The sequence below is a fragment of the Mytilus edulis genome, chromosome 5 (genome assembly GCF_963676685.1).
Source record: "Mytilus edulis chromosome 5, xbMytEdul2.2, whole genome shotgun sequence".
Classification (NCBI taxonomy): Eukaryota; Metazoa; Mollusca; class Bivalvia; order Mytilida; family Mytilidae; genus Mytilus; species Mytilus edulis.
Genome location: NC_092348.1, coordinates 63,091,695 through 63,119,477, shown reverse-complemented (window position 1 = coordinate 63,119,477; position 27,783 = coordinate 63,091,695). Strand labels below are relative to the sequence as shown.

General features: G+C 32.0%; 1 protein-coding gene across 4 annotated transcripts in view; it reads left to right on the top strand.

The window, feature by feature from the left end:
• LOC139524171 (CCR4-NOT transcription complex subunit 1-like) overlaps window positions 1-26,183 on the top strand; it is a 49,731-nt gene extending 23,548 nt beyond the window's left edge. For 2 of the 4 annotated variants that reach the window (XM_071318794.1, XM_071318791.1), the window contains exons 24-49: window positions 1,065-1,319; window positions 1,755-1,895; window positions 2,671-2,850; window positions 3,570-3,686; window positions 4,082-4,192; window positions 4,958-5,092; window positions 7,493-7,777; window positions 8,371-8,511; window positions 10,470-10,625; window positions 11,429-11,587; window positions 11,916-12,020; window positions 12,530-12,652; window positions 14,507-14,695; window positions 16,343-16,497; window positions 17,092-17,293; window positions 17,591-17,658; window positions 18,494-18,725; window positions 19,129-19,365; window positions 20,334-20,497; window positions 20,871-20,988; window positions 21,365-21,466; window positions 22,013-22,270; window positions 22,959-23,027; window positions 24,153-24,330; window positions 24,772-25,039; window positions 25,777-26,183. In XM_071318794.1, coding sequence (XP_071174895.1) covers window positions 1,065-1,319; window positions 1,755-1,895; window positions 2,671-2,850; window positions 3,570-3,686; window positions 4,082-4,192; window positions 4,958-5,092; window positions 7,493-7,777; window positions 8,371-8,511; window positions 10,470-10,625; window positions 11,429-11,587; window positions 11,916-12,020; window positions 12,530-12,652; window positions 14,507-14,695; window positions 16,343-16,497; window positions 17,092-17,293; window positions 17,591-17,658; window positions 18,494-18,725; window positions 19,129-19,365; window positions 20,334-20,497; window positions 20,871-20,988; window positions 21,365-21,466; window positions 22,013-22,270; window positions 22,959-23,027; window positions 24,153-24,330; window positions 24,772-25,039; window positions 25,777-25,876 — 4,248 coding nt within the window. In that variant the 3' untranslated portion in view covers window positions 25,877-26,183. Of the gene's footprint in view, window positions 1-1,064; window positions 1,320-1,754; window positions 1,896-2,670; window positions 2,851-3,569; window positions 3,687-4,081; window positions 4,193-4,957; window positions 5,093-7,492; window positions 7,778-8,370; window positions 8,512-10,469; window positions 10,626-11,428; window positions 11,588-11,915; window positions 12,021-12,529; window positions 12,653-14,506; window positions 14,696-16,342; window positions 16,498-17,091; window positions 17,294-17,590; window positions 17,659-18,493; window positions 18,726-19,128; window positions 19,366-20,333; window positions 20,498-20,870; window positions 20,989-21,364; window positions 21,467-22,012; window positions 22,271-22,958; window positions 23,037-24,152; window positions 24,331-24,771; window positions 25,040-25,776 lie in introns of all 4 variants that reach the window. The other 2 variants (XM_071318793.1, XM_071318790.1) reach the window with 1 other exon arrangement.
• The last annotated feature ends 1,600 nt before the right edge of the window (window positions 26,184-27,783 follow it).

The window sequence follows — 27,783 nt, the reverse complement described above, 5'->3', positions numbered from 1 at the left end:
TATCTTGAATATTATTATAGATAAAGATAAACTGTAAACAGCAAAAAAGATCAGCAAAGTAAGATCTACAAATAAGTAAATATGACCAAAATTGTCAATTGACCCCTTAAGGGGTTATTGTCCTTTAATGACAATTTTTCACAATTTGTTCATCATATTTGCTAACTTTAAAAAATCTTCTCCTCTGAAACTACTGAATGGATTTGGTTAAAACTTAGCATGGTTGTTCCTTAGATTATCCTGCACAAAGTGTGTGCTTTGATTTTTGATCCGTCAAAAAACATGGCCGCCGTTACTTAAAATAGAACATAGGGGTCAAATGCAGTTTTTGGCTTATATCTCAAAAACGAAAGCATTAAGAGCAAATCTGACATGGAGTAAAAATGTTCATTAGGTCAATATCTATCAGCCCTGAAATTTTCAGATGAATCAAACATCCAATTGTTGGGTTGCTGCCACTTAATTGGTAATTTTAAGGAAATTTTGCAGTTTTTGGTCATTATCTTGAATATTATTATAGATAAAGATAAACTGTAAACAGCAAATATGATCAGCAAAGTAAGATCTACAAATAAGTCAATTTGACCAAAATTGTCAATTGACCTCTTTAGGAGTTATTGCCCTTTAAAGACTTTTTTCACAATTTGTTCATCATGTTGACTTCCTTTAAAAAATCTTCTCTTATGAAACTGCTGTATCAATTTCAGCCAAACTTAGGCTAAATGAGTTTCAGAGTATCTAGTATAAATTTTATATTTCATTTCCTTGTATGTCAAGAAACATAGCTCCTATGGCTAAAATAGAACATAGGAGAAAATGATTTTTTTTTGCTTTTGAAGAAAATAGGACGATTCAAAGAACATTTAAATAAATTGAAAAGCCAAAATAATCATTGATGAGAGATTAAACCAAAAAAATTCAGGTGAGCGATTCAGGCTCTTGAGAGCCTCTTGTTAATTGTGACATCTTTATACATGCTGCCTATAAAACATACATTACCGAAATATACATAATATTATAACAAATCTACTGTATTTCTTTATTCTCAACTTTTTTTGTTCCAGTTTGTCGAATATGGTGCTAGATCTCAAGAACCCCCTCCACATGCAACATCATCTAGAAGTTTGACTCCAACTGTGCCAGGTATTTCTAATGCCCTCACAGCAGGACTGACCAATAACCTTGGTATAACGTCGGGCACTGTAACGCCGACTACAACACTGGAGAGTATGGTGGCCACTACAACAACTTTGACAACTTCTGTAACAACAACAGCAACAACAACCACATCAGTAAAACCAGCTGCAGCTCTCCCAAAAGTAAGTCTCACTTGAGCTGTAAATCTAACCTTATGTGAGTGGGCACATACATGTACATATATATGACTTTGATTGGTTATGAAACATTCTAATATGAAATAAAAGATCAATTTTGGTCTTTGAATGATGCACTGCCAATTTAACAGTTTACGTCAGAACAACAATTCATATCAAAGTATCGTTTTGTTAATCTAATGTCAATCATTGGGATGGCCATCTGATTGCCGTAATGGCCTTTTGTGACTTTGTCTTAGTGATTAAAATCTGGATCAGATATAAAATGTCCAGCTGGCTTAAATATTTTCTTGAAGCCCTGGTATTAATATTCATTTGCATAAGGTCTTTTTCTAACCAACGTAGATCACACTTTTACATTATGTTCTATGTATATGTAAGGATTTAACTGTTCACTGACCATAATATTTTGTGTTGCAGCCATCAATAGCAAGTGCTACAAATATTGACACATTGTTAGCAGGACAATTGAAAGAAAACATACCACCACCTCCAGAATCAGTTCAGGACAAAATCTTTTTCATATTCAACAATCTATCTTTGGCTAATATGAATCAAAAGGTGAGTCATTTGTATATACAAAATATCCTTTATATATATGTTCCACTGTTTGCTATCTTGACAGCATGTACAAAATTGAAGTAAGATTTCCAGTCATTTTTATGGGCATTTAATCTGATATTCCTAGTTGGGAGAGTTCTAATTAAGTTGAATATACAAGAACAATGGCAAAAACTAGTAAAGATAACATAGTTTCACATTTTTTTATGCCAGATCCTAAATTGTATATCTGACTATACAGTATGGGTTTTTTCTTTGTTAAAGGTTGTGCTGTTTGCCGATAATTTTTTTTATGTGTGTAAAGAAATAAAAATTTTGCTGATCTCTTTTAAAATGAATTACAGCAAAATGACATTTAAAAAATTTAATAAATCAAACATCAGATTTGACCTTTCTTACTTTTGCAATAACTGTTGATTCATTATTCGTGTGGTTCAAAAATTTGTGTTGATTTTGTCAGTATAGGTTAACCAGTAACTTAAATGTATATAAAGTTTAAGCATTTTCTTTAAGTTTGTTTTTAGACTAATAAAGACCAGGAAATCAAATATTCTTAAACATACAATTTGTCCTCCATGCATGAAATTGTTATGCATGAAGAAAGAAAAAAATCCAGAGTATTTGTTAGAAATTGTAGAATTGGACTGTCTTCATTTTGTCTACTATAAGTACAGAAATTTAGTGTGGCTAGTCTACATAGACAACTGTAAGATAAAATCTCTTGACATCAAAGAAAATGTTTTACCAACTGAAGTTTTTTTTCATTTTTGAACAGGGCGAGGAATTGAAGAAGGAAGTATCAGAAGATTATATGCCTTGGGTTGGTCAATACCTGGTCATGAAGAGGGCCAGTATTGAACCTAACTTTCATACATTGTATGCCGCCTTTGTTGATGTACTTGGAACTGGAGAATTTCAGCAGCAAGTTATCAGAGAGACTTTTAGAAATATAAAGGTAAGAATCCAATGTTAGAATTTTTGGCTACACAAAAAGACATTGTGAAATGATAATACACAAAAAGACATTGTGAAATGATAATACACAAAAAGACATTGTGAAATGATAATACACAAAAAGACATTGTGAAATGATAATACACAAAAAGACATTGTGAAATGATAATACACAAACAACCATTCTGAAATGATGAGTTTAATTACATGGTGCTTGTGCTAAGGGCTGTTCCATTAAAACATACATGGTACCAAGGGAAGGCACTTTAAAAACACAGTGACCACCCGTAGAAGCAATTTTAGAGTCCTGCATACATTTAAAGCCCATTAAACACAATATTTCACACCCACCCATAGTGGCAAATTTAAGTTGCCTTCTCTGGGTCCCATGTATGTTTTTATGGAACAGCCCCTTGGAAATTTAGCTGTACTTTGATAACTTTTAAGTCCAGTCTTTCATAAATCTTTTTAGAATGGTATTACTATTTTATATTAGTCTATGTATTTATGTATTATGTTCTGTTTTGTAATATTATTGGTAAGACTTAAATATACTATTTTAATTGTATTGTATTTTATCGCTATTACACTTAAGCAAACTCGCACAGCAAAGCTCACCATTCTACTTGCTAAGTAAAGCTTACTATTCTACTTAAACACCAAGCTCACTATCTTACGTGTAGATTTGTAACTGTATCATACACTTATTTTTCATTTCAGGTTTTGTTATGCAGTGATAAAGGAGATGCCAATTTTTCAGACCGAACATTACTGAAGAATTTAGGTCATTGGATAGGAATGCTGACGCTAGCAAAGAATAAACCTATTCTTCAACTTGTAAGTATTCTTCACATTTTATAACATTTCATATCAATAAAAAGAGATGTGAGACGTAAGACAATGAAACCGACCGTGCAAGGGCTGTAAAGTTAGTTAAGGTTGTTTAAACACTCCCATCATCAGTCAATGAAACAGCAACCTAACAACAAAAATGACCAAAAGACATCAGTCAGTTTGAGTATTATTACAATTTAAACATAGAAAAAATATTTTTGAATTTGAGTCATATATGTGTCATATGCAAAAATGAAAATGTAGGTTTAAAAAAATAAACAGTTGCAATGTTTTTTTTCTTGAATTTCTTAAGTTCAATTTGAAAATTGAGTTAATTTGTTTTTTAATTAAAGCAAAACCATGATCTTATGAGTATAAATCAAATTTTTATTTAACAGGAGATAGATATCAAGTCCTTGTTATATGAAGCTTACCACAAAGGGGCAAGAGAACTACTGTATGTTGTGCCATTTAGTGCTAAAATAATAGAATCATGTGCTAAAAGTAAGGTAAGAAAATTGGATAACTAAGTATGGTATAGAACATTTATTTCTAGGAAGAAGACACAACCAAAATTAATTTATCACAAGCTAAGCGGTAATAGAAAATTATTTTCCAAATGTCTATCATTCTTTACTTCTATCATATAGAACAGTTATCTGTTATTTGTTTATAACAAGCCTTCTAGTAATCATTAATTAGTTGTATGATGATGAGTTCCAGTTGAGTTTGTTTTAAAAATAGGAGATGGGGTCCAATTGCCAATGAGACAAATAAACAACAGATACTTAATGATGTAGGAGTGTTGTTTTCCAAAATATGTACACTTCACTTGAATTATGTCCCTTGTTCGTATCTCCCTTCTGATAGTAGGGTATGATACATCTAGTCAAACTGAGAAATGTTAAACATGAATGGTAAGTTAAGTAGTGTTTTTGTTGATTTCTCATAGACATATTCAATAACCCACCATGTCATTCAAGTACTGTGGATTTATTATTATTCGTTGAATACCAATTTTCATGGTTTTTCGTGGGTACAAGTGAACCACGAAATCAAATGTTCAATGAATAACACATGTTCTATAGGCTTTGTATGCAGAGATTGACAAAACCACGAAATCAAATATCCACGAAAATGCTGGTTTTCCAAAATCCACGAAAATTGATACCCACGAAAATAAATGAATCCACAGTATACTGTATATTGTTAACAACACAAATTATCTAAAAGCATGCATTTGTTTTGTACTAATTGTTAATAAACTATTTTAGGTTTTTAAACCTCCAAATCCATGGACAATGGGAATAATGAATGTTTTGGCAGAGCTACATATGGAACCAGATCTGAAATTGAACCTGAAATTTGAAATAGAAGTTTTATGTAAAACTCTAAGCATTGACCTCAGTGTAAGTGTCAGAATAAACTTAATTATTTATACGCATATAAAAGTTTTGATGATTGAAACAATTGAGAAATTTCTCTTCCGTCCTTGTAGATTTTATTGCATGATCTTAATAAGGAGGTCTAGAATATCAGAATAGCAATATTTCCCATGCATCACCATTGCTTTTTAGCTCACCTGGCCTAAAAGGCCATGTGAGCTTTTCTCATCACTTGGCGTCCGTCGTCGTCGACGTCGTCGTCGTCGTCTGTCGTCGTTAACAATTTTTCAAACATCTTCTCCTCTGAAACTACTAAATGGATTTGAATGAAACTTAACATGATTGTTCCTTAGTATATCCTGCACAAAATGTGCGCTTCGATTTTTGATCCGTCAAAAAACATGGCCGCCGTTACTTAAAATAGAACATAGGGGTCAAATGCAGTTTTTGGCTTATATCTCAAAAACGAAAGCATTTAGAGCAAATCTGACATGGGGTAAAAATGTTCATTAGGTCAAGATCTATCAGCCCTGAAATTTTCAGATGAATCAAACAAACCATTGTTGGGTTGCTGCCACTTAATTGGTAATTTTAAGGAAATTTTGCAGTTTTTGGTCATTATCTTGAATATTATTATAGATAAAGATAAACTGTAAACAGCAAAAAAGATCAGCAAAGTAAGATCTACAAATAAGTTAATATGACCAAAATTGTCAATTGACCCCTTAAGGGGTTATTGTCCTTTAATGACAATTTTTCACAATTTGTTCATCATATTTGCCAACTTTAAAAAATCTTCTCCTCTGAAACTACTGAATGGATTTGGTTAAAACTTTGCATGATTGTTCCTTAGATTATCCTGCACAAAGTGTGTGCTTTGATTTTTGATCCGTCAAAAAACATGGCCGCCGTTACTTAAAATAGAACATAGGGGTCAAATGCAGTTTTTGGCTTATATCTCAAAAACAAAAGCATTTAGAGCAAATCTGACATGGAGTAAAAATGTTCATTAGGTCAAGATCTATCAGCCCTGAAATTTTCAGATGAATCAAACAAACCATTGTTGGGTTGCTGCCACTTAATTGGTAATTTTAAGGAAATTTTGCAGTTTTTGGTCATTATCTTGAATATTATTATAGATAAAGATAAACTGTAAACAGCAAAAAAGATCAGCAAAGTAAGATCTACAAATAAGTCAATTTGACCAAAATTGTCAATTGACCCCTTAAGGGGTTATTGTCCTTTAATAACAATTTTTCACAATTTGTTCATCATATTTGCTAACTTTAAAAAATCTTCTCCTCTGAAACTACTGAATGGATTTGGTTAAAACTTAGCATGGTTGTTCCTTAGATTATCCTGCACAAAGTGTGTGCTTTGATTTTTGATCCGTCAAAAAACATGGCCGCCGTTACTTAAAATAGAACATAGGGGTCAAATGCAGTTTTTGGCTTATATCTCAAAAACGAAAGCATTAAGAGCAAATCTGACATGGAGTAAAAATGTTCATTAGGTCAATATCTATCAGCCGTGAAATTTTCAGATGAATCAAACATCCAATTGTTGGGTTGCTGCCACTTAATTGGTAATTTTAAGGAAATTTTGCAGTTTTTGGTCATTATCTTGAATATTATTATAGATAAAGATAAACTGTTAACAGCAAATATGATCAGCAAAGTAAGATCTACAAATAAGTCAATTTGACCAAAATTGTCAATTGACCTCTTTAGGAGTTATTGCCCTTTAAAGACTTTTTTCACAATTTGTTCACCATGTTGACTTACTTTAAAAAATCTTCTCTTATGAAACTGCTGTATCAATTTCAGCCAAACTTAGGCTAAATGAGTTTCCGAGTATCTAGTATAAATTTTATATTTCATTTCCTTGTATGTCAAGAAACATAGCTCCTATGGCTAAAATAGAACATAGGAGAAAATGATTTTTTTTTGCTTTTGAAGAAAATAGGACGATTCAAAGAACATTTAAATAAATTGAAAAGCCAAAATAATCATTGATGAGAGATTAAACCAAAAAAATTCAGGTGAGCGATTCAGGCTCTTGAGAGCCTCTTGTTTGGTCTGTTATATAATCAGTAAAATGTAATCATATGAAAAGTTGCATTGTAGTTAAGTCAGTAAGGGTCAATATGTAAGTTAAGTAAAGTCATTCAGTTTAGTAAGATTGATGATTTGAACTGGTGGGGGAGGCACTTAAAGTAGTTAAATATTAATGGTTGCATTTTCTCAGAATTTTGTAAGAGTTATAGTGAAATGTAAAATGATATATTTTTAAAAAAAATGCCATTTGTGCCCCCATCCATTTAATTTTGGAACCAACCTGATCAAAAGTCAATATTTTTTACAACTGTAAGCAAAGTCAAAAAGAAAACTAATATTTTATCATTTTTTTGCTTTTGATGAACAGGACTGTCGACCAACTATGTTTCTGAAAGATGTAAGTAGAATATCAGATATAGAGCCCCAGTTGTCACCAGGTAGTAAACTACCACATCCACTGCCAGACTTGACCCCACAGCCTGGAGACCAAGCAGCCATGATGACAGCTGGAACACCAACTGTTCCCACGACAGCCAGAGGAACAACACCAACAACGACTCCTAACTTACCACCACGTCCTCAGTTCTCATACGATGATGTCAATACTGCTAACATGGCAACCATTGGTAATCTGTGTACTATTAACGATCAGGTAATATTATTTTATGGTTGATTGAAGTTTTTGTGTTCAATGTTTTTTTTGAGAAGAGAAAACTATTTTGTTGTGATATTTTTGCCTAAAAGAAAAACAAAGGATATGGGGTATACATTCTTGACACAAAATCAGCATAAAACCTACACAAAAAAAGCGGCAAAGGTACAGCACTTTTATTGCTTTTCTTCATCTCAAAGCTACTGTGCTATTGTTCTGTTCTTAAATGGAAAGCTTATTGAAAGTCTGTGCTGTTTTCTTTTCTTTTTGTGAAATGTTTTAGTCTATGTAGGCTTGTTTGCCTTATGTGTAAGATTAACAAATCATGGCGCCCAAAATTTAAGCTATACAATCAAATGAATTACAAAATAAAGCATGGTAAATGGTTGGTAAATGGTTACCGTGTGTATTTAATACTATAAAAAGCATGATCTCAATAGTCATTTATTTTAATTTAAAAAAAAATAGTCATGAAAACTTCATTAGAAATTTGAAAAAGAGTCCTGATAACTTTTCCTGCTTTTTGGTTAAACCCAGATGGTCTTAATATTTAATAAATTATATAAAGTTTGTATTCAATTGCTATATTTCAGATTGCCCTATTCCAAGCCAATCCTCAGCTGAAACAGTTGGTAAAGATCGCAGTTGAAAAATCATTACAGGAGTTACTTCCCCCTGTTGTTGAAAGAACAATTAAAATTTCATTGGTGACCTGTGAACAAATTATCAAAAAGGTAAGGATTACTAGTTTCATCAGGTAAGATGCAGTGTGGAAAACAAAAAAAAAAATTATTCAAAGATTAGAGATTAAGCCTAAAATGATTTTGTGATATATGAAATACCCACAGATTTTTTTTAAAACCACAATTGTGATTAAATGCAAAAAGAACAGTAAAAAAAGAAAAGAAAATTATTATTAATAATTAATATGATAACTGTTTTACTGAAATTTTTATAGTTCTTTAAATTGTGGTTAGGCCACACCAATTTAATTTCTTGTTCTACGGATTTTTGGACTCCAAAATTTGGGGCGAGCGAGCAATTTGAAAATTTTTATAAAAAAATATTTAATTTGCAAATTTTTGAGGCAAAGCTTGAAAAGTAAAGGCGAGCGATTATAATTTTTTTTTGTAAACATAAAATAGTAGGTTTTGACAATATTAAAGCTTGATTTATCACTTGTACTTTGACATTTCTTTAATTTCTGAAGTATTTTTTCCCTGTTCACCAAGAAATAATTAAATCTGGTCTATGTATGTGTGACTGACAATGAGACAATTCTCCATCCAAGTCATAATCAGTTTGGGGACAACCCCTTAATGTTATAAATATCCCTTTTACATGTTTTATGAGTGATCAATATAAGTTATAATATATTTGTTTGTACAAAAGGGCTCATATTTTCTCAGAGAACTATATATCTATCTGGTATTAAATGGTCAAAATATGTTTTAAGAATTTTGTAATATTCCTGGACTTTAACCATGTTGACACATTTACTTTAACAGTTTAATATTATTCAAAATAAGTGGACCCTCTTTCAGAAAAAGTTGTTTAAAGTAAGATGTAACTCTCCTCTTTTTGAGTACAAAATTCTAAGTTTTCAAAGGTTTTGTATAGAAGAACTATACAAATCCTTGGTATTTCTATTTTCTTTTCTACATCAGTAAAATGACCCCTTATCTGAGGGAGGATTGTTCTCAACCTGATAATAACAAACACAGGTCAAAATACGGCCTTTTACACAGGGCTTTGATACAGACCAAACAGCAGGCTATAAAGGACCCCAAAATTATTAGCGTACACAAACCAACGATCTAATTTATATACATGTTTCATGTATATCTAAACGGGAAAATACAAATGAACAACATCAACAAACGATAACTGCTGAACGACAGGCCCCTCAATCAATCAGGACAGGTGCATAAACATGCAGCGGCTATGGATAGTTTTGTTTTGCCAGCAAACAATATAATTGCAGTCGAAGGCAAATCTTTCAGAAGTTCTTTTTACTTTATTCTAACGCCACGAACATTTTTTTGATAGGGAATATAAGTAAGGGGGAAAGTAACCAATTTTTTGTTCTTTAAATTTTTTCGGAGCACTCCCGCTTTGGATAAAAAGGTTTCATGCTGAAACAAATATTCTTACAGATATTTACAACGTGTGGTGGGGTGCTTTTATGTTTAAAATCGTTACATACAGGTTAAGACTGTGATTTTAAAAACAAATGTTGATATCTTTTTATAATATTCACAAAAAATACGGTGCGGGAAATGGACATGATTACATTTCCGGATGCGGGAAGCGGGAATATAAAAAAAATTAAAAAATTCTGTTTTGAAAAAAATAGGTGCGGGCGGGTCCGTCGAACAAGGAATCAAATTGGTGTGGCCTTATTTATTTATAATGTAACTCTGAAATACCTAAAAAGTTATACCGATGATTTTTTTGATGCATTCAGCATATATTTTTGCAATAATTCAGTAACATTATATAGAGCTATTCTGAAAGTTAACGTTTGTGAAAACAAATAAAAGTTAACAAAACCCCAATTTGGATGAATGAGCGAAACTTGAGCTTTATAAAATGTTGATATTGTCATAACATATTTGTTTATAAAGGCATGATTGCAGAACCGTTTTAATGTTTGATTTTTTTAGTATTATAAGTTATAAAATAATTTCAGGATTTTGCATTGGATCCTGATGAGAGCAGAATGAGGGCAGCTGCACATCACATGGTCCGTCACATGATTTCTGGACTGGCTTTAATTACTAGCAGGGAACCAGTACTTGTTAATATCAGTAACAATTTAAAAAGTGCTTTCCTGTCAACACTAAGGGTAAGAAAACAGAAAAGTTATGTAGTTTTGAGAATGAGCTGAATATTAAATTTTTAAGGCCCTGTATAGTCTAAGATAGTAGAATATGTTTTCTGGTCTGTTCTGTATCTGGTGATGTTTTGGTTAAAGGTAGGTTAAAGTTTTGGTTTGAGGCAGTTTGTGGTCACTTCAATTTGAATGTTAGTACACATGTTAATTATTATGTTGATTATGTCATGATGATACAGCTCACTGAACATGGAAAGTGATAAGTTAAAGATAGTTTAGGATATTTGGTACATCAACTTGAAAATTTATATACTAAGCCTAAGGAAAATAAAAGGATAGGGAGTAAATGTATATGGGACAATTATGCACACAAAACATAGAAAAAATAGAAGAATTATCAATGAACAGGGCTTTTATTCCTGTTATTTGTCTTGACATTTGATGTAGGGTCTTTCACAATTGATGAATCATTCATACTCTACAACAAGGTACATTCTCATTATGAACATAATGAAGTGAAATAATTGATTTATGTGCCAAATTTATGCCAAAATTTTGACCAAGAGGTCAAATTTCAATGAACAAGGAACATGGGACATGGTTTCTATTTGACACTTATTCTTGCTTTCATTTTGCTTCTCTTCCGTAATGTAAAGCAAGACACTATTTTAGTAAATACCATTTGGAGGTAACTTTAACTCATTGTGTTGTAGCTATAAACATAGTATATTTTCTTGAAATGACATACATGTAATAGCTGAAAATGTCTGGTAATTTGATATATAGATAATGAAAAGAATATTTATTTTTTGTAGATTGATGCAAATTTCCAAGGAGCAACACCACAACAGAAAGAAATGATAGAACAAGCTGCACAGCAAGTAGCACAGGACAATACAGAATTAGCTTGTGTCTTTATCCAGAAAACTGCTATAGAAAAAGCAATACCAGATATTGACAAGAGATTAGCAACAGTAAGTTTGACAATTGGCAAGCTTAAAAATACTCCCATTTAATTATCTGCTACTAGACACATTCATTTACAATACCCATAAAAAATCACCTTGCTCATCTGTCAATTTGCCTTGTAAACATAAATTGTAAATAAAAAGGACACCTCTAAAACATATCATTAAGTAACCTCTAAAATCCAGACACAGATGGGGAAAAAATGTTGTTACTCAAATTGATAATGATGACTAAAATTTGTTCAACTTGTTTACAAGATTTGTTGATATGAACACACAAAAGTTTAATTTTGATTTGATTCACTTATAACATTAAAAACATATAATATTGTAGGAATTTGAACTTAGAAAACATGCTAGAACAGAAGGAAGACGTTACTGTGATCCAGTTGTACTGACATATCAAGCTGAGAGAATGCCTGAACAAATCAGATTAAAGGTAAGTAACTCTTTAGGCAATTTTGCCAAAAGGATAATTCTATGCATTTGATATTTTTTATTTTATCTTTTTATCGATGTGTTGAAATTGAAAGTTTTAAAAACCTTGATAGCTTTTAATTATGTTAATATAACATATATAGATATAAGAAGATATGGTATGAGCGCCAATGAGACAAATCTCCATCCAACTCATAATTTGTAAAAGAAGAACCATTATAGATCAAAGTACTGTCTGCAACACAGAACCATGGCTTACACCAAACAGCAAGCTACAAAGGGCCCTTAAATTGACTAGTGAATAACCATTCAAACGTGAAAACCAACAGTCTTAATATATATGAGAAATGAGAAACACTCATGAACAATATTAACAAACGACAACTACTGAACATTTATAGGTTCTTGATTTAGGACAGGTGCAAACAAATGCAGCAGGTTTAAACATTTTAATAGGTACCAGCCTCTACCCTTACCTGAAACAAAAGTGTAACATTATTATCTTTACAGGTTGGAGGAGCAACTCCAAGTCAGTTATCTGTATATGAAGAGTTTGCCAGGAACATCCCAGGATTTCTACCAGCTGGAGATCCCTCCTTTCCTCCAGGAGCTGTACCTGCTAAACCACAGCCTGTAGGTTTATCTTTTATTTGGGATTATAGTTTCATTATCTTACAAAAAATAACTGTTTTATGGAAACTTATATACTATATGATAGCTTTTTACTATATGTCAGATATTATAGTTGTAATAATTAAAACTTTGTTGAATCAGTACACTGAAGTAAAGTGAATGAGGTTTTCACTGTAGGATTTCTGATTTTGTCCTAAATATCCCTCCAGACGAAGTTTATATTTTCCTTAATTGTCAGAAAAATGCCCCAAATTGTTTTGTAGTTTTGAAATGCTGTAGTTACAAGAGAGCAGATTGAATGACACCCAAGTTCAATAAAATAAATATGATCTCTCTTTAAGCTGTGATTAAAATTATCCTGAGTGAATGTTTGACATATTTAAAATAGCATAATTTAATATCCTATGTACATTTCTAAGTCATGTGTCAAAGTCACTCTTAAACCTGTCTGATCTGTTTATTTTGTCAGCCACTATTTGCCAAAAAAAAGAAATGACTTTAATCATAATCTGTATTCTTATGCTGAACATCTGATGATAGAAAAACAGTTTGTATCTAACTGTTAAATGGACTTCACTTTTGACAATCAACATTACACTTTCACTCTGACAGCAACAATTTCAGGCATGACACAGGGTTCTTTGGAACCCTTTATAACTTTTTATTTATTCAAATGAATGGAAAATAGTTTCTACTTATTGTTGAAAGAAATCATTGATCATAGACAATACATTTATATAAATATTTCCATGACAAATGAAACTTTAATGGTGTCATATTTCTTGTACTTTCCTATAGGGAACATGGGATAGATGTTCATGTGTCCACATGGCTGAACTACATTAACATACCAAAATTAATGTAGGGATGTTGGGTAGATCTGCATGTGTCAACATTGCTGAACCACAATAAAATACCAAAATTCAACCAAGTAGGCTATTGGTATTAGAGATCAATGTCAAAGTGTAATACATGTATTGGAGGGGGATTGTTAACCAAACCAGATTCAAACAGTTTTTCAAGGAAAATAATGTTCTTACATCTTATAAATAAAAGTATTTTGGTCAAGATTACAAAGCAAGCATATCAACTAGCTACATTTATCTCTAATACCTGAGATGGCACACATGTCAACTGACATATCTATTTAAGGATTTAGAAGGAGTGAATTTTAAATGACACACATCTCCCTGGTCAGTCCCTGAAGTCTACCTACCATTTCATGAGCTTTCCCTTTGCCTACCATAAATCAGTCAACTGTTTATCAATATGAGGGAGTTGACGAAAAATATACCAGTTTCCAATTTCAATTTTATGAAAAAGCTATCTCTGATGACTTGGGATCATTAAGTAGGAAAAGTTCCATAGAACATTGAACTTTGTATCGGAAACATTTTTGCTTTATGAAAACACCATCATTGATAGAGTGTGGGTAAATTTGGGACGAACTTATAAAAAAATATTTCCATTGATTTTATTGATAAAAAAATGTAAAGCAATGTGGCATGCTTGGATATTATTCATAATGTTCATTTTCTTTTAAAATAGGCAGAAGAAAATTCTTTTGTTTCTGAAAAATCTAATTTTTAGAAAAAAATCAAGACACTCTCTCATCTTTTTCGACAGAAGGAGTTTAGGAATTAATTTGGTTTGGCCATACCATGGTCGATTTGGTGCACACTTTATGTATGGAAATAATTTACAGGAAGCCTGCAGTGTTCGCTATATATTCAACTGTATTTTGAGCTTTTATGTTGATGAAATTAACTTTCAATACAAAATACGTTGTAAACTGACATTTATTGACAAGATAAGATCTAACAAAAAGACTGTATATTATTGTTTGTTTTCTAGACATACAGTGATGAATCCTTCCAATTGTTTGAGAGAATAATTCGTGAGATAGAGCAGCACGTACAACAGTTACAGATCATGTTCCCTGCCAGTAACCCACAGATCAATCAGCTCCACAGTCTTCTGGAAGCCTTGACCATGCTCAGGAATTCCAGGGAACAAGTCACAGTAGTTAATCTGATACAGAAAGTATGTTATCAGGTCAAATTATCTAATTACTGTGGTCAATCTGATACAGAAAGTATGTTATCAGGTCAAATTATCTAATTACTGTAGTCAATCTGATACAGAAAGTATGTTATCAGGTCAAATTATCTAATTACTGTGGTCAATCTGATACACTAAGTATGTTATCAGGTCAAATTATCTAATTACTGTGGTCAATCTGATACAGAAAGTATGTTATCAGGTCAAATTATCTAATTACTGTGGTCAATCTGATACACTAAGTATGTTATCAGGTCAAATTATCTAATTACTGTGGTCAATCTGATACAGAAAGTATGTTATCAGGTCAAATTATCTAATTACTGTGGTCAATCTGATACAGAAAGTATGTTATCCGGTCAAATTATCTAATTACTGTGGTCAATCTGATACAGAAAGTATGTTATCAGGTCAAATTATCTAATTACTGTGGTCAATCTGATACAGAAAGTATGTTATCAGGTCAAATTATCTAATTACTGTGGTCAATCTGATACAGAAAGTATGTTATCAGGTCAAATTATCTAATTACTGTGGTCAATCTGATACACTAAGTATGTTATCAGGTCAAATTATCTAATTACTGTGGTCAATCTGATACAGAAAGTATGTTATCAGGTCAAATTATCTAATTACTGTGGTCAATCTGATACAGAAAGTATGTTATCCGGTCAAATTATCTAATTACTGTGGTCAATCTGATACAGAAAGTATGTTATCAGGTCAAATTATCTAATTACTGTGGTCAATCTGATACAGAAAGTATGTTATCAGGTCAAATTATCTAATTACTGTGGTCAATCTGATACAGAAAGTATGTTATCAGGTCAAATTATCGTATAACTGTGGATTCATTTGTTTTTCGAGGGTGCTACTTATCCTGGATTAAGGAAAATTACATGTTCATGGATATTTAATTTCATGATTTTGCCAAAGTCTGCATACAAGCCTATAGGACATTTGTCATTCCTTGAACATTTAATTTTGTGTCTCACCTATACCCACTTAATCTATGAAAATTGGTATCTGAGGAATAATAAGAATCCACTGTAGTGACTCTTTGGGTAGAATATCACCGGTTCCCAAAAGAAACTACTTATACACTTAAACCACTCTACCTGTGGGTATATACTTAGGTTACACTCATACAGCCCAAAGTATTTTTAAAAATAGTTGATTTCAAATTGAAACCACATCATCTTGCATTGTTCTCTTGTTAATTCTTGCAGCTTCTTGAACAGTCTGAACTTGTAATAGTACGTCATGTGACATCAAACAAATGAAACTTTACATTCATAAAATATAACTAGAAAAAATATTTAATGCTTACAAGTGTTGAAAATCTAAAATCGAATAAAACAGGATGATTAAGTTACCTTCAGTACAATCATATAAAAATACAGGTCTGGTAATAATTAATCAGCTAATGAAATTTCAAACTTCTAATATTTGAAGGTGTGTTTTAATCCGACCAAACCAAAAGACCCAGGCGATAGGTCTTAAACAGAAACTAGAATGTAGTGTATTTCGGTTACCAGTAAGCAAAGCTTTTGACACACAAGATCTGTATTTTTATTTATCAAATAGATTTCAATCTTTTAAGTAATGTATTTTTGTTTACGTTTGTAGGCTGTTGAAGGTTTATTAGAACATCTGCAAGGATTGTCAGCTGACCAGGAACTGACGCTGAGGTTCAAAGAATGTAACTTGACAGTTCTGAGAGCACTACAAGAAATGAGAGCATTTGGATTTGGTGGATCTTGGACAAATAAACAAGTCACTAGGTCAGTTGCATATTAAACTTGTTTGTCATTTTACTTGAGATTAAACAAGGTTTTATAGATATACCAAAATAAAGGTTTTTCTAGTGGCGGAAACCAAAACTTTTCATAATGAGGGGTGGGGAGGGGCTGCTCCTGTCATGCTTAAGTGATTTCCTATATAATCACCCACATTTTCTCACCAAAGATAGGGGCAGGCCCCAGCCCTAGATCCACCTATGTTTTGCTTTATCCAGGTCTGAATATCCCTCAAAATAAAGTATAAGTCAGAATTAAGGTGATGTTTTGATATTAATATGTTTGTGGTACCTGAAAAGCTCAGAAAAATATGTCATAATTAATAAAAAAAAAAAGTATAGCATATTTTGTAAATATGTGATAAATAAATATCTAAATATCTATAAAAATGTTATTAAGACAAACAAGCAACAGAGGAAAATGTTGATCTATGAACATCAATTGTTGACTCCACTGCATCGCTTTATTCTAGTCATAATTTTTGTGATAAGTTGTGCAAAAGCATTATAAATTTTTCATAGTACAACTTTTCAAGAAGTATTTTGTTTAAATTGTAGATTATATTTTAATATGTTACAGGTGTATGATAGAAGCTAATGAACAACACAAATATACCATAGAAGCTGTAGATTGTCTGATAAGAAGTCAGCTAGTAAATATGCCCCAGTATGACATGTATCTAGCCCAGCTGATGGAGAATGGTATGAATTATATGGCTGTTACTCTGGCCATGCAGGTTGTCCAAAGATTCTGTGTTGATGATAAGGCTTCAGCTACTGAGGTAAACATTTATCTGATATGTTGCAGAAACATTATATTATAGAAATGTAAGAAATATGTATATTAATTGGCTTAAAAAGCTTTATTTTATTTAGGGCTTATCCAGAAAAAAGTGTAATGGGGGGGTTGGAAGGCAGTTTTTGTCAGCACCTGCCACCCAGACAATTGTAAATGAGAATTATAGTGCATTATAGTGTGAAAAGTTGATACCCATCACCCATGTATACACTAAAAAGATTAAAATGAAAATTAGAAAAAGAAGGTGGAGTGTAAATTTTGTATGTTCTTCTTTTTACAGAGTGACTTTACAAACACTATAGAAGCATTGACAACAATTTCTACTCGAACTAGACAATCCCCAGAAGGGTGAGTACTATGGTATTTAGCATGCAATGTCATAAATGTACATGCTAAGTGTGAAAAGGATACAAAATTATTATAAGATTTCCTTGGCAAGTAATTAGCCCTATACCAACCACTGACGGAGATATATATGTTTTATTATTATGTCCCATTTATGGGCAATATGTTTTCTGGTCTGTCCGTCCGTTGTTCGTTCGTCCGTCTGTCCCACTTCAGGTTAAAGTTTTTTATCGAGGTAGTTTTTTATGAAGGTGAAGTCCAATCAACTTGACACTTAGTACACATGTTCTCTTTGATATAATCTTTCTGATTTTAATGCCAAATTAGATTATTACCCAATTTCACAGTCCATGGAACATGGAAAAGGATAGTGCAAGTGGGGCATCCATGTACTTTGGACACATTCTTGTTTTTCCTTAGCCAATATATGGAATACCAAGGGAAACGTTTCTCTTAAACTTAATGTTCATCTTGTTGTATTTTGAAAGAGTGGACAGCACATACTATAAATGCCTAACTTTAAAAATGTGATCACATCATACATTATCAGTCCAGTGAAAAGAATTTTAGATACCAAATTTTGACTTGACATAACATTTTTAGAATGGATTATTTAAATAACATGGACAAGCATAATGTTAGATATTTACCATTGTATCAGACCACTATGATACCTTTCAAACATTTGGAAACTATATTGTGTGATGAAATATGTCTCTAGTTTGATACTGTTTCATTACATACTGCAGTTTCTTTAGTCAGCCTCAAGATGTATATGGATAACATAATATTGTTTATATCTTCTCAAAAATGAAGTTTTTTTATATGTATATTGTAGCTTGAGTAATTTACTGGAGAACTTAAGACCAAACACTGACTTTGGTTTAGAGAGAGCATTGGGAGGTCCTACAACTATGATGCAGACTGGTATACTACAAGCCAGAGAGATAGATGATCCTCCTGGACTCCATGACAAAGCCGAACTGTTGTTGAGAGATTGGGTCAACATGTACCACTCACCCCAGGCAGGACGGGATAGCACAAAGGCATTTACAGCATTTGTTCAATCGGTCAGTGTTATTACAAATAATTCTTTGATATTTTGCTTAAGATGGAAATGATAAAATAATAATTCCAGGATTTCATCTGTTTGTTTTTTGTTGAGTATTCAGCAAAGATGGAAAAGTAAAATGAGTTGAACAAAGAAAAAATATTTTTGAAATAGTCACTGAGTATAATGATTTTATTATTTTCAAACATGTGTCACATTGCTTAAATTGTTTCTTAAGCCGACTTTAGAGAAAACCATATTTCTGCTTCGACTTCTTCTCAATTGAAAGATTAAGTGCGCAACTAGAGAAACATTTCATCCTATTTTGATGTTTCAGCAGTAAAGTAAATGCACAATGTTAAATTATCCTATATAAAGATATATCATATGTCAAATTGAGAAATATGTTTTTCTTATTTTAGATGCACCAACAAGGAATACTGAAAACAGATGATCTGATTACACGCTTCTTTCGTCTTTGTACTGAGATGTGTGTAGATTTGTGTTACAGAGCCTTGATAGATCAGACCCAGAACCCTGCTATTGTCAGGACCAAATGTTTCTATACACTTGACGCCTTCGTAAGGCTGATTGCACTGCTGATCAAACATTCTGGTGACACAACAAACACAATCACAAAGATCAATTTATTAAATAAGGTAATTATATTACAATATTACAGGTTCATTTTTAGCTCACCTGTCCCACAGGGCCAAATGAGCTTTTCTCATCACTTGGCGTCCGGCGTCTGTCATCGTTAACTTTTAAAAAAATCTTCTCCTCTGAAACTACTAGGCCAAATTTAACCAAACTTGACCACAATCATCATTGGGGTATCTAGTTTAAAAAATGTTCAGTAAAGTAAGATGTACAAACACATCATCACCAAAACACAATTTTGTCATGAATCCATCTGCTTCCTCTGTTTAATATTCACATAGACCAAGGTGAACGACACAGGCTCTTCAGAGCCTCTAGTTATGATATAACAAGATGAGTAAAATTTGTTTATTTGTTTAAAATGAGTAATTATTCTGTTCTGGTTACTTTAACATGTTGTAAGATGAAATTAAAAACATAATTGATTGATATGTACTCAATGGGGAAAAAATCTTATTTTGGATTGTATACAGTTGACCAACTAATTTTATTTTGCGAGTAGAAAAATAACTTGAATATAAATTGTCATAAAAACTAAGATCTTTCCTTTTCTTATTACATCGAGTGAATTTGGAAATCGCAAAATTAAATTGCAGCGAATTAGGATAAATACACCTGAAATGAAGTATATGTGAAAAGAAGTTGGTTTACGGTATAGCATTGCATAGAAATCTTCAGATTTAGTCTCAGCAAACATGGATTAGAATTTGAACATTTACAGCACTACTTAATTGTACCTCTTAAAAGTTATAAGACAAACGTATACATGTACAATGTATGTTTATAAGTCAAACCTATATATTATAGCATTTATTCATGGAAATTAATGATATGGAACAGCAATAACAACATTCAATTCCTTAATAATTTTTACATGACGTAGCCTACGTACATGAAATGAATCATGACAACCAACAATCAATCTGACCTATATTCCATGGTTGAATGCTTTTGTTCTATGTAATAGGTACTTGGTATAGTAGCAGGTGTATTACTACAAGATCATGCAGTAAGAAACACAGAATTCCAACAACTACCATATCATCGTATATTTATCATGCTATTTATTGAACTCAATGCACCAGATCATGTACTGGAAAATATCAACTATCAAGTCCTTACAGCTTTCTGGTAAGAATTTATTATAGTATTGTTGCATACAGGGTAGTTTCATATTCGTTGCTCATTGTTGATTCATTTATTTTCGTAACTACCAAATTTCATTGATTGAGAAAAACTTTTATTTTCATAGATATTTAATTTCATAGATTTGCAAAGGTCTACCTATATGTAATTCTTTATAAAATGTGTTTTTCGTGGAATGTTTGAATATAATATCCATGAAAATTAGTAAACCACACATAATAACTAGTCCACAGTAAATTGTTTCAACTGTATCTTAATTGCCTTTAAAAAATAGATTAATGTTTAGTTGCACATGTTTTAAACCAGAAGGATTGACAGAGACATGCTTTAAGTATATAATTAATTGATCACATTTCAGCAATACCTTCCATGTGTTGAGGCCTGCCAAAGCTCCAGGATTTGCCTATGCTTGGTTAGAGTTGATATCACACAGGGTATTTATTGGAAGGATGTTAGCACTGACCCCTCAACAGAAGGTATTTTATACTGAAAAAAAATATATGTATATTATATTTTGACAATGTATACAATAGATTTTTTTCAGTTGTGATGAATAGTACAAAATAGTATAACAAAAAAAAAACAACCTCCAAGGTAAATTAAAGAAGAGGAAGTCCATAAAAAATGACAAAATTAAACATTATTATTTAAACCATTAGAAGAGTGACAATTATATGTTCATTGTCTTGTGGATAATTCATAGAATCAATTGGAGATTTAGTTAACTGCTTGTCGTAAAAAAATCTTATCCGGTAGTGTCACTCAAATTATATAGCAAATACTCCATTCTTATTTTGATTGTACTTCTTGTCATTTTAGTTGATTATAATGTAATTATCTATTTTTTTTCAGGGTTGGGGAATGTATGCTCAGCTTCTGATAGATTTATTTAAATTTCTGTCTCCATTCTTGAGGAATGCTGAACTTACCAAACCTACACAAATGTTGTATAAAGTAAGTAATATAAATATGATTCATATGGGATGTTAGAAAACTTGTGTTAACTTTTCATGCATGTATTATTTCTTATGGCAGATTTTAGTATTGATCATGTAACAGAAAAACATTAAATACTGTGAAGTCATTTATTTTCATGGGTACCAAATTTTCGTGGATTAAGGAAAACTTGCATGTTCATGGTTATTTAACCAAAGTCTGCACACAAGTCTATATAGAAAAGTTGACTTTCTTTGAACATTTAATTTCATGGTTCACCTGTAACCACGAAGTCCACGTAAATTGGTATCAAACGAATAATAATTAATCCACAGTACTCCTTTAGAACAGTTTTTTCAACTATTTATAGATTTCTTACAAAATTTGATCTTTGTTCATAATCATCACAAGGTAGTGTGATTGTGTAAAATGTAAATTCTTTATGAGTATAAGCAAACAAACCAGAATTATCTTATTGATAAATAAATTTCAATTTGCAATATACTATTTGATATGGAACATGTGTGAAACTGGTACCTCTCATATTCTTTTATTATTTTGCAGGGAACTTTACGTGTATTATTGGTGCTACTTCATGATTTCCCAGAATTCCTTTGTGATTACCATTATGCTTTCTGTGATGTGATACCACCAAACTGTATTCAGATGAGAAATCTAATCTTAAGTGCTTTCCCTCGTAATATGAGGTTACCAGATCCATTTACACCTAATCTCAAGGTGGATATGTTGGCTGACATTGCTCATGCCCCAAGGATACTTACAAACTTTGCCAATATGATTCAGCCACCACAGTTTAAAAAGGTATGACACTTATCTGAACCACTTTGATGGTTTGCAGTAATGTGGGAGGTTTTGAGTTGATCTACTGCTTGGTCATATCAAAGACTTTATTTTTCCTCTTTACTGCTAAGCATACAGTATTAAAGAATATGTAGGGCAAAGATTGATAGACTCAGAGTTAGAATAAAGTGTCTGGGTAGTGTAACTATAAAGATCTGACTCAAAGTGTCTGTTGAGTACAAAGCAGGATTCATATTAATTTCATATTTCTCAGTTCTTTTCTTGAATATGTATTTAATTAACTACTGAACATTAAACAGCTATCTTTATCAGTTCTGAAATTGCAAATTGTTTTGCTGTTGTTTGATTGCACCTGACCTGTAAAGTTATAATACAGATTTCTGATTGGAGATGGTAAATAATAAAACAGGGGTATGGGTAGAGTAAATACAAAATTAGAATTAGAAAAGGAATGAAACAAGGAATACACTAATTTCATCATTAATGATTAATGAAAGGATGATATCACTTAAAATAAACTTTAAATATCATACACTAAAAAATCTTTATAAAACAAATAAATAAAAGAGCTGCAGCATTTTCACATCTTCAGATTAAGAACATTTAACGTGCAGAAGTATAATTTAGAATAGAAGGAAGATATATTAATTTATTTGAATACGTTTTTTAACTGTTTGTTTATTTGTAGGATTTGGATTCCTATTTAAAGACGAGATCACCAGTCACTTTCTTGTCTGATTTACGTTCATATCTACAGGTAAAAAATGTAAGAGCAATCGGGAGGACATTATACAATATGTACAACACACTTTTAAAGACTAGAAGAGTTCTGTAACAACGGTGAAAGTTACATTTTAATTCTAAAAAAAAATTCAAAAGCATCAAAAGACATGTGATTTTAATATCAACATTATCAATGATTCAAAACATTCTACTTAATGCTTTAAAAATTAATATGAACATTTATTTCCTAACTTAATAGACTGGAAATGTGCAAGAAGAGCCAATAATAATTTTTGACTGGTCCATTAATTTCTTTTTCTATTCGAAACACCCTTAACCCTTTCAACACTTTACACGGCATATGCCGCGATGACATACTCCGTCCACCACTGCTTTTTGCGGCATATATGCTGCGATGACAACAGATTTTTCATCAGGACTCTTAAACCATTCGGCTTTCATTCGGGTCCTCTCTAATTATTCCTCTTATGAATCAAGGATATACAAGGTCTCATTTGCGCTTGAAAACCCGGCAATTTTTATTGTAAAATCATGCAGTAGAAGGAAAATAAAAACAAATATTTTGACAAATGCAAATGGCGGAAACCGGAAACGAAGCTGTAAATATGAAAATATTTCAGCATTTCTATGGCGAAACTGACAACGAGGATTAGTTAAAAAGGTTTCTTGTTATCTCAATATGTGTATTACATTTAATTGGTGTGGGAAATATGATTTGATCGACCTTTACGAGACGTAGAAAAAGGGGGGGAAAACACCAAAAAAAAAGCAGCAGCAGCAGCCATTTTTCTGTTTTTTTTGTGTAGCGTTGAAAGGGTTAAAAAAGATAGTGGTTGTGCTATTTTCATATGCTTTCTTTACTATACATGCTAAATGGGAGGGATACTGTTAATTCAGAAGTTATTGCAAAGTTTCTATTAATGGCAATAATGCGACTGGGTTGGTATCTCAATAATAAGAACAAGCATTCTGATATCTTATACATATATCTGTTTTCCTGAAATTGGAATAATAAATCTCACATTTTTGTCTTTTCTTCAAAAATGACAGTAATGAATGCTCACAATAATTTCTGAATTTACAGTATCCTTAAATTTTATGCTTGTTGGTTATATTTAAACTGAATTTTCTTTTTCAGTCGAATGAGCCAGGAATGAGATATAACATTCCTCTGATGAATGCCTTAGTATTATATGTAGGGACACAGGCAATAGCTTTCATCAATAGTAAAGGACAAACTCCTAGTATGAGTACCATAGCTCACTCAGCTCATATGGACATCTTCCAAAACCTTGGAGTTGATCTGGATACTGAGGGTAAATGTTGATACAGAATTAATGTATTTTATACTAAGATGCTTAACTATGTTCAGAGCTTTGCAAACCTACAGTAGTACCTTATGGTCAATTGTCTCTCTTTGTTGACAAATTTTAAATATAGCTTCGGTGATGTACATTATATGATATACCCAAATAATCTTTTAAATTTCATATTTCATAAACCACTTTTTATTGCTATTGTTCCTTCTCTGCAGGAATTTGAACAGTGGAGTTAAAACATCTCTTCAATCCATAAGAACAAAATTACTAGCTAAGGAAATAGATGAACTGTAGAAATATTTGTTTAAATGACAGTATGTGATAACATTTTAAAGAATAGTAAAATGAATTAGTACATGTATCAACCCTTATTGACTAGAATAATCAAAGTTGTTGATGTAATCTGAATTTTCTTTATTATTTTTGTCTGTGTTTCAGGTCGATATTTATTCCTGACAGCAATAGCCAACCAGCTGAGGTACCCCAATAGTCACACTCACTATTTCAGTTGCACGCTCCTCTACCTGTTTGTAGAGGCTAATATTGAGGCTATTCAGGAACAAATTACCCGAGTTCTATTAGAGAGACTGATTGTTAACAGGCCACATCCATGGGGCTTGTTGATCACATTTATTGAACTTATTAAGAATCCTCAGTTTAAATTCTGGAACCATGAGTTTGTCCATTGTGCTCCAGAAATTGAGAAGTAAGTGTTTGAAAAATGTGATTACTTGTCTTAGATCATGATGTTTTAAGAGACGATGACCTAAACATTGATTTATTGTTGAGTGAAACAAATGCATTTCCAAAAATCATTTAATTTTTTCATATATTGACAAATTCAGCACTCAAGCCAATTTAAATAATTGTTGAATTCTTAGTAACGTGGTCCTTCTATAGTCAAGAAATGGATGAACTATCACTCATAAGAATAATATTAAATCCATGGTTTTGAGTATGTTCAACATGCAATGAATTAAAGTTTTATAGTTTTTGGTAGGATGACCTTGATTTCAGGGCTGTTCCATAAATAAATGTATGGGGGGAGGGGAGAGGCAATTTTTATTTTACCCAAACATGTATGACTTTTAGAATTTTCACACATTATTTCTTAAATCCCCAATGATATTTAAATCCAACACATTGTTTGGTAAAATTTGTACTGAATTGTATTATGAAAATATCTGCATCAGATATGAGACAAATATAAAAAATAAGTAGATAAGTAGATGTGTAATGATTGCCAATGAGACAATTATCCAACAGAGGTCAAATGGCATGTATTTTAAAATTACAGGTTACTGTTTGGCCTTCATCAGTGAGTAAATCATACCATATATAGTCGGCTATAAAAGGCCTTGGCATAACAAAATAAAAGCAATGTCTGGTTTTACATAAATGATTGAAATGGAATTGTCAGATTTATTTCTTTTTGTTTTCCAGATTATTTGAGTCTGTAGCCAGATCTTGTATGCAGCCAAAGTCTGGTGGAACAGGCAATACACAAAACCTTAGAGAGACTGACACCACAGAACTTCACTGATTTACAAAATCATGGCGTCACACAAGACAATAAATCCGTCAAAATTTCGTTGTTGTTAATTGTTGTGAACATTTTTAAGAACTTTTTTGAAGGATTATGAAGACTTTTGTATTTATTTTTGTGAAATGACATCAAGAGAAGATATATTTTGTTGAGAGTACATCAAATTGGGCCACTAAGTAACTCGTTTCATTTGTACATATGGTGTCAGATCATGACTCTGACTACAATGAGTATTGTTGACAAAGATGTGTTGAGTGTCAATACTTCCCCAAATTTGTTTGAATAAATTATAACATATTTGAAATCTTTGTTTTTTTATGTGATTTAAATTAGACTTGGTATACTGTGGATTCATTTATTTTTTGTGGGTACCAATGTTTTAGAAAAGTTCGCATACATTCTTTTAGAAAATATGTATTTTGTTGAACATTTAAATTCATGGTTACACTGTTCCCACGAAATTCACAAAAATTGGTATCCAACGAATATTAATGAATCCACAGTAAACTTCATTAAACTTAAATCTGTCACATATACATTTTATATCAAGACATATTAGAGGTCTGGTGGAAGTGTGGGAGCTCATTGGTTTGAACCCTGCCTAGATCAAACAGGGCACTTTAAAATTTGTATTTGTGGCTACTCCACTAAGCATGGATTATGGAGAAAGAGGAAATATTGGTTGGCCTTGAGTTGGAATAATATGACTGGGTAAGGTGACATGTCTTTCTGCGGATTGTCACCTTGTGAATCTGCAAGTATAAAATCTGACTCAGTGTGTCAGTCTAGTACAAAGCAGGGTGCATATTCATATATTAACATGTTGTTGCCCTTCATATGAATTTTATATGCCATCATTCCAATAAGTAACTGTAAATTCAGAGATTATTTCAAAATTCTGATACATATATTGGAATACAGCATTTCCTAAAATAGTAATAAGTGATCTAAAATTTACAGTACCAAATGGTTTCAATGATGGAATTGATAATGGGGACAGTCATGTTCCTACTGTAGTATTAAAGGAGTTATGATGACAACATGGATTGGTGATCAGGTGATAAATTATCAATTCAAAGGAGCATTAAAAATCCTTCCACAAATAATTGCATATCATGATGAATCATATTGAAAAAGATTGAAGCACATTTGCTGTATACCTTTGAAGTAACTCTGAAAAGATAGTCTTACTGGCAGTTTATATTATTTGTAACAGGCTTATACTCTTAAATATTATTATTCCCCTACCGACGAAGTCGAAGGGGACTATAGGTTTGCACTCTGGCCCTCTGTCTATCCATCAGTCTGGAGTTTTTATACGACCGCAAAAATTATAATTTTTTGGTCGTATATTGCTATCACGTTGGCGTCGTCGTCGTCGTTGTCGTCGGCGGCTTCGTCGTCGTCGTCCGAATACTTTTAGTTTTCGCACTCTAACTTTAGTAAAAGTGAATAGAAATCAATGAAATTTTAACACAAGCTTTATGACCACATAAAGAAGGTTGGGATTGATTTTGGGAGTTTTGGTCCCAATATTTTAGGAATTAAGGGCCAAAAAAGGGCCCAAATAAGCATTATTCTTGGTTTTCGCACAATAACTTTAGTATAAGTAAATAGAAATCAATGAAATTTAAACACAAGGTTTATGACCATAAAAGGAAGGTTGTGTTTGATTTTGGGAGTTTTGGTCCCAACAGTTTAGGAATAAGGGGCCCAAAGGGTCCAAAATTGAACTTTGTGTGATTTTAACAAATATTAAATTCTTGGGCTTATTTGATATGCTTTATCTAAACATGTACTTTGATTTTTGATTATGGGCCCAGTTTTCAAGTTGGTCCAAATCAGGATTCCATATCAAGTATTGTGTAATAGCAAGAAATTTTCAATTGCACAGTATTGCACAA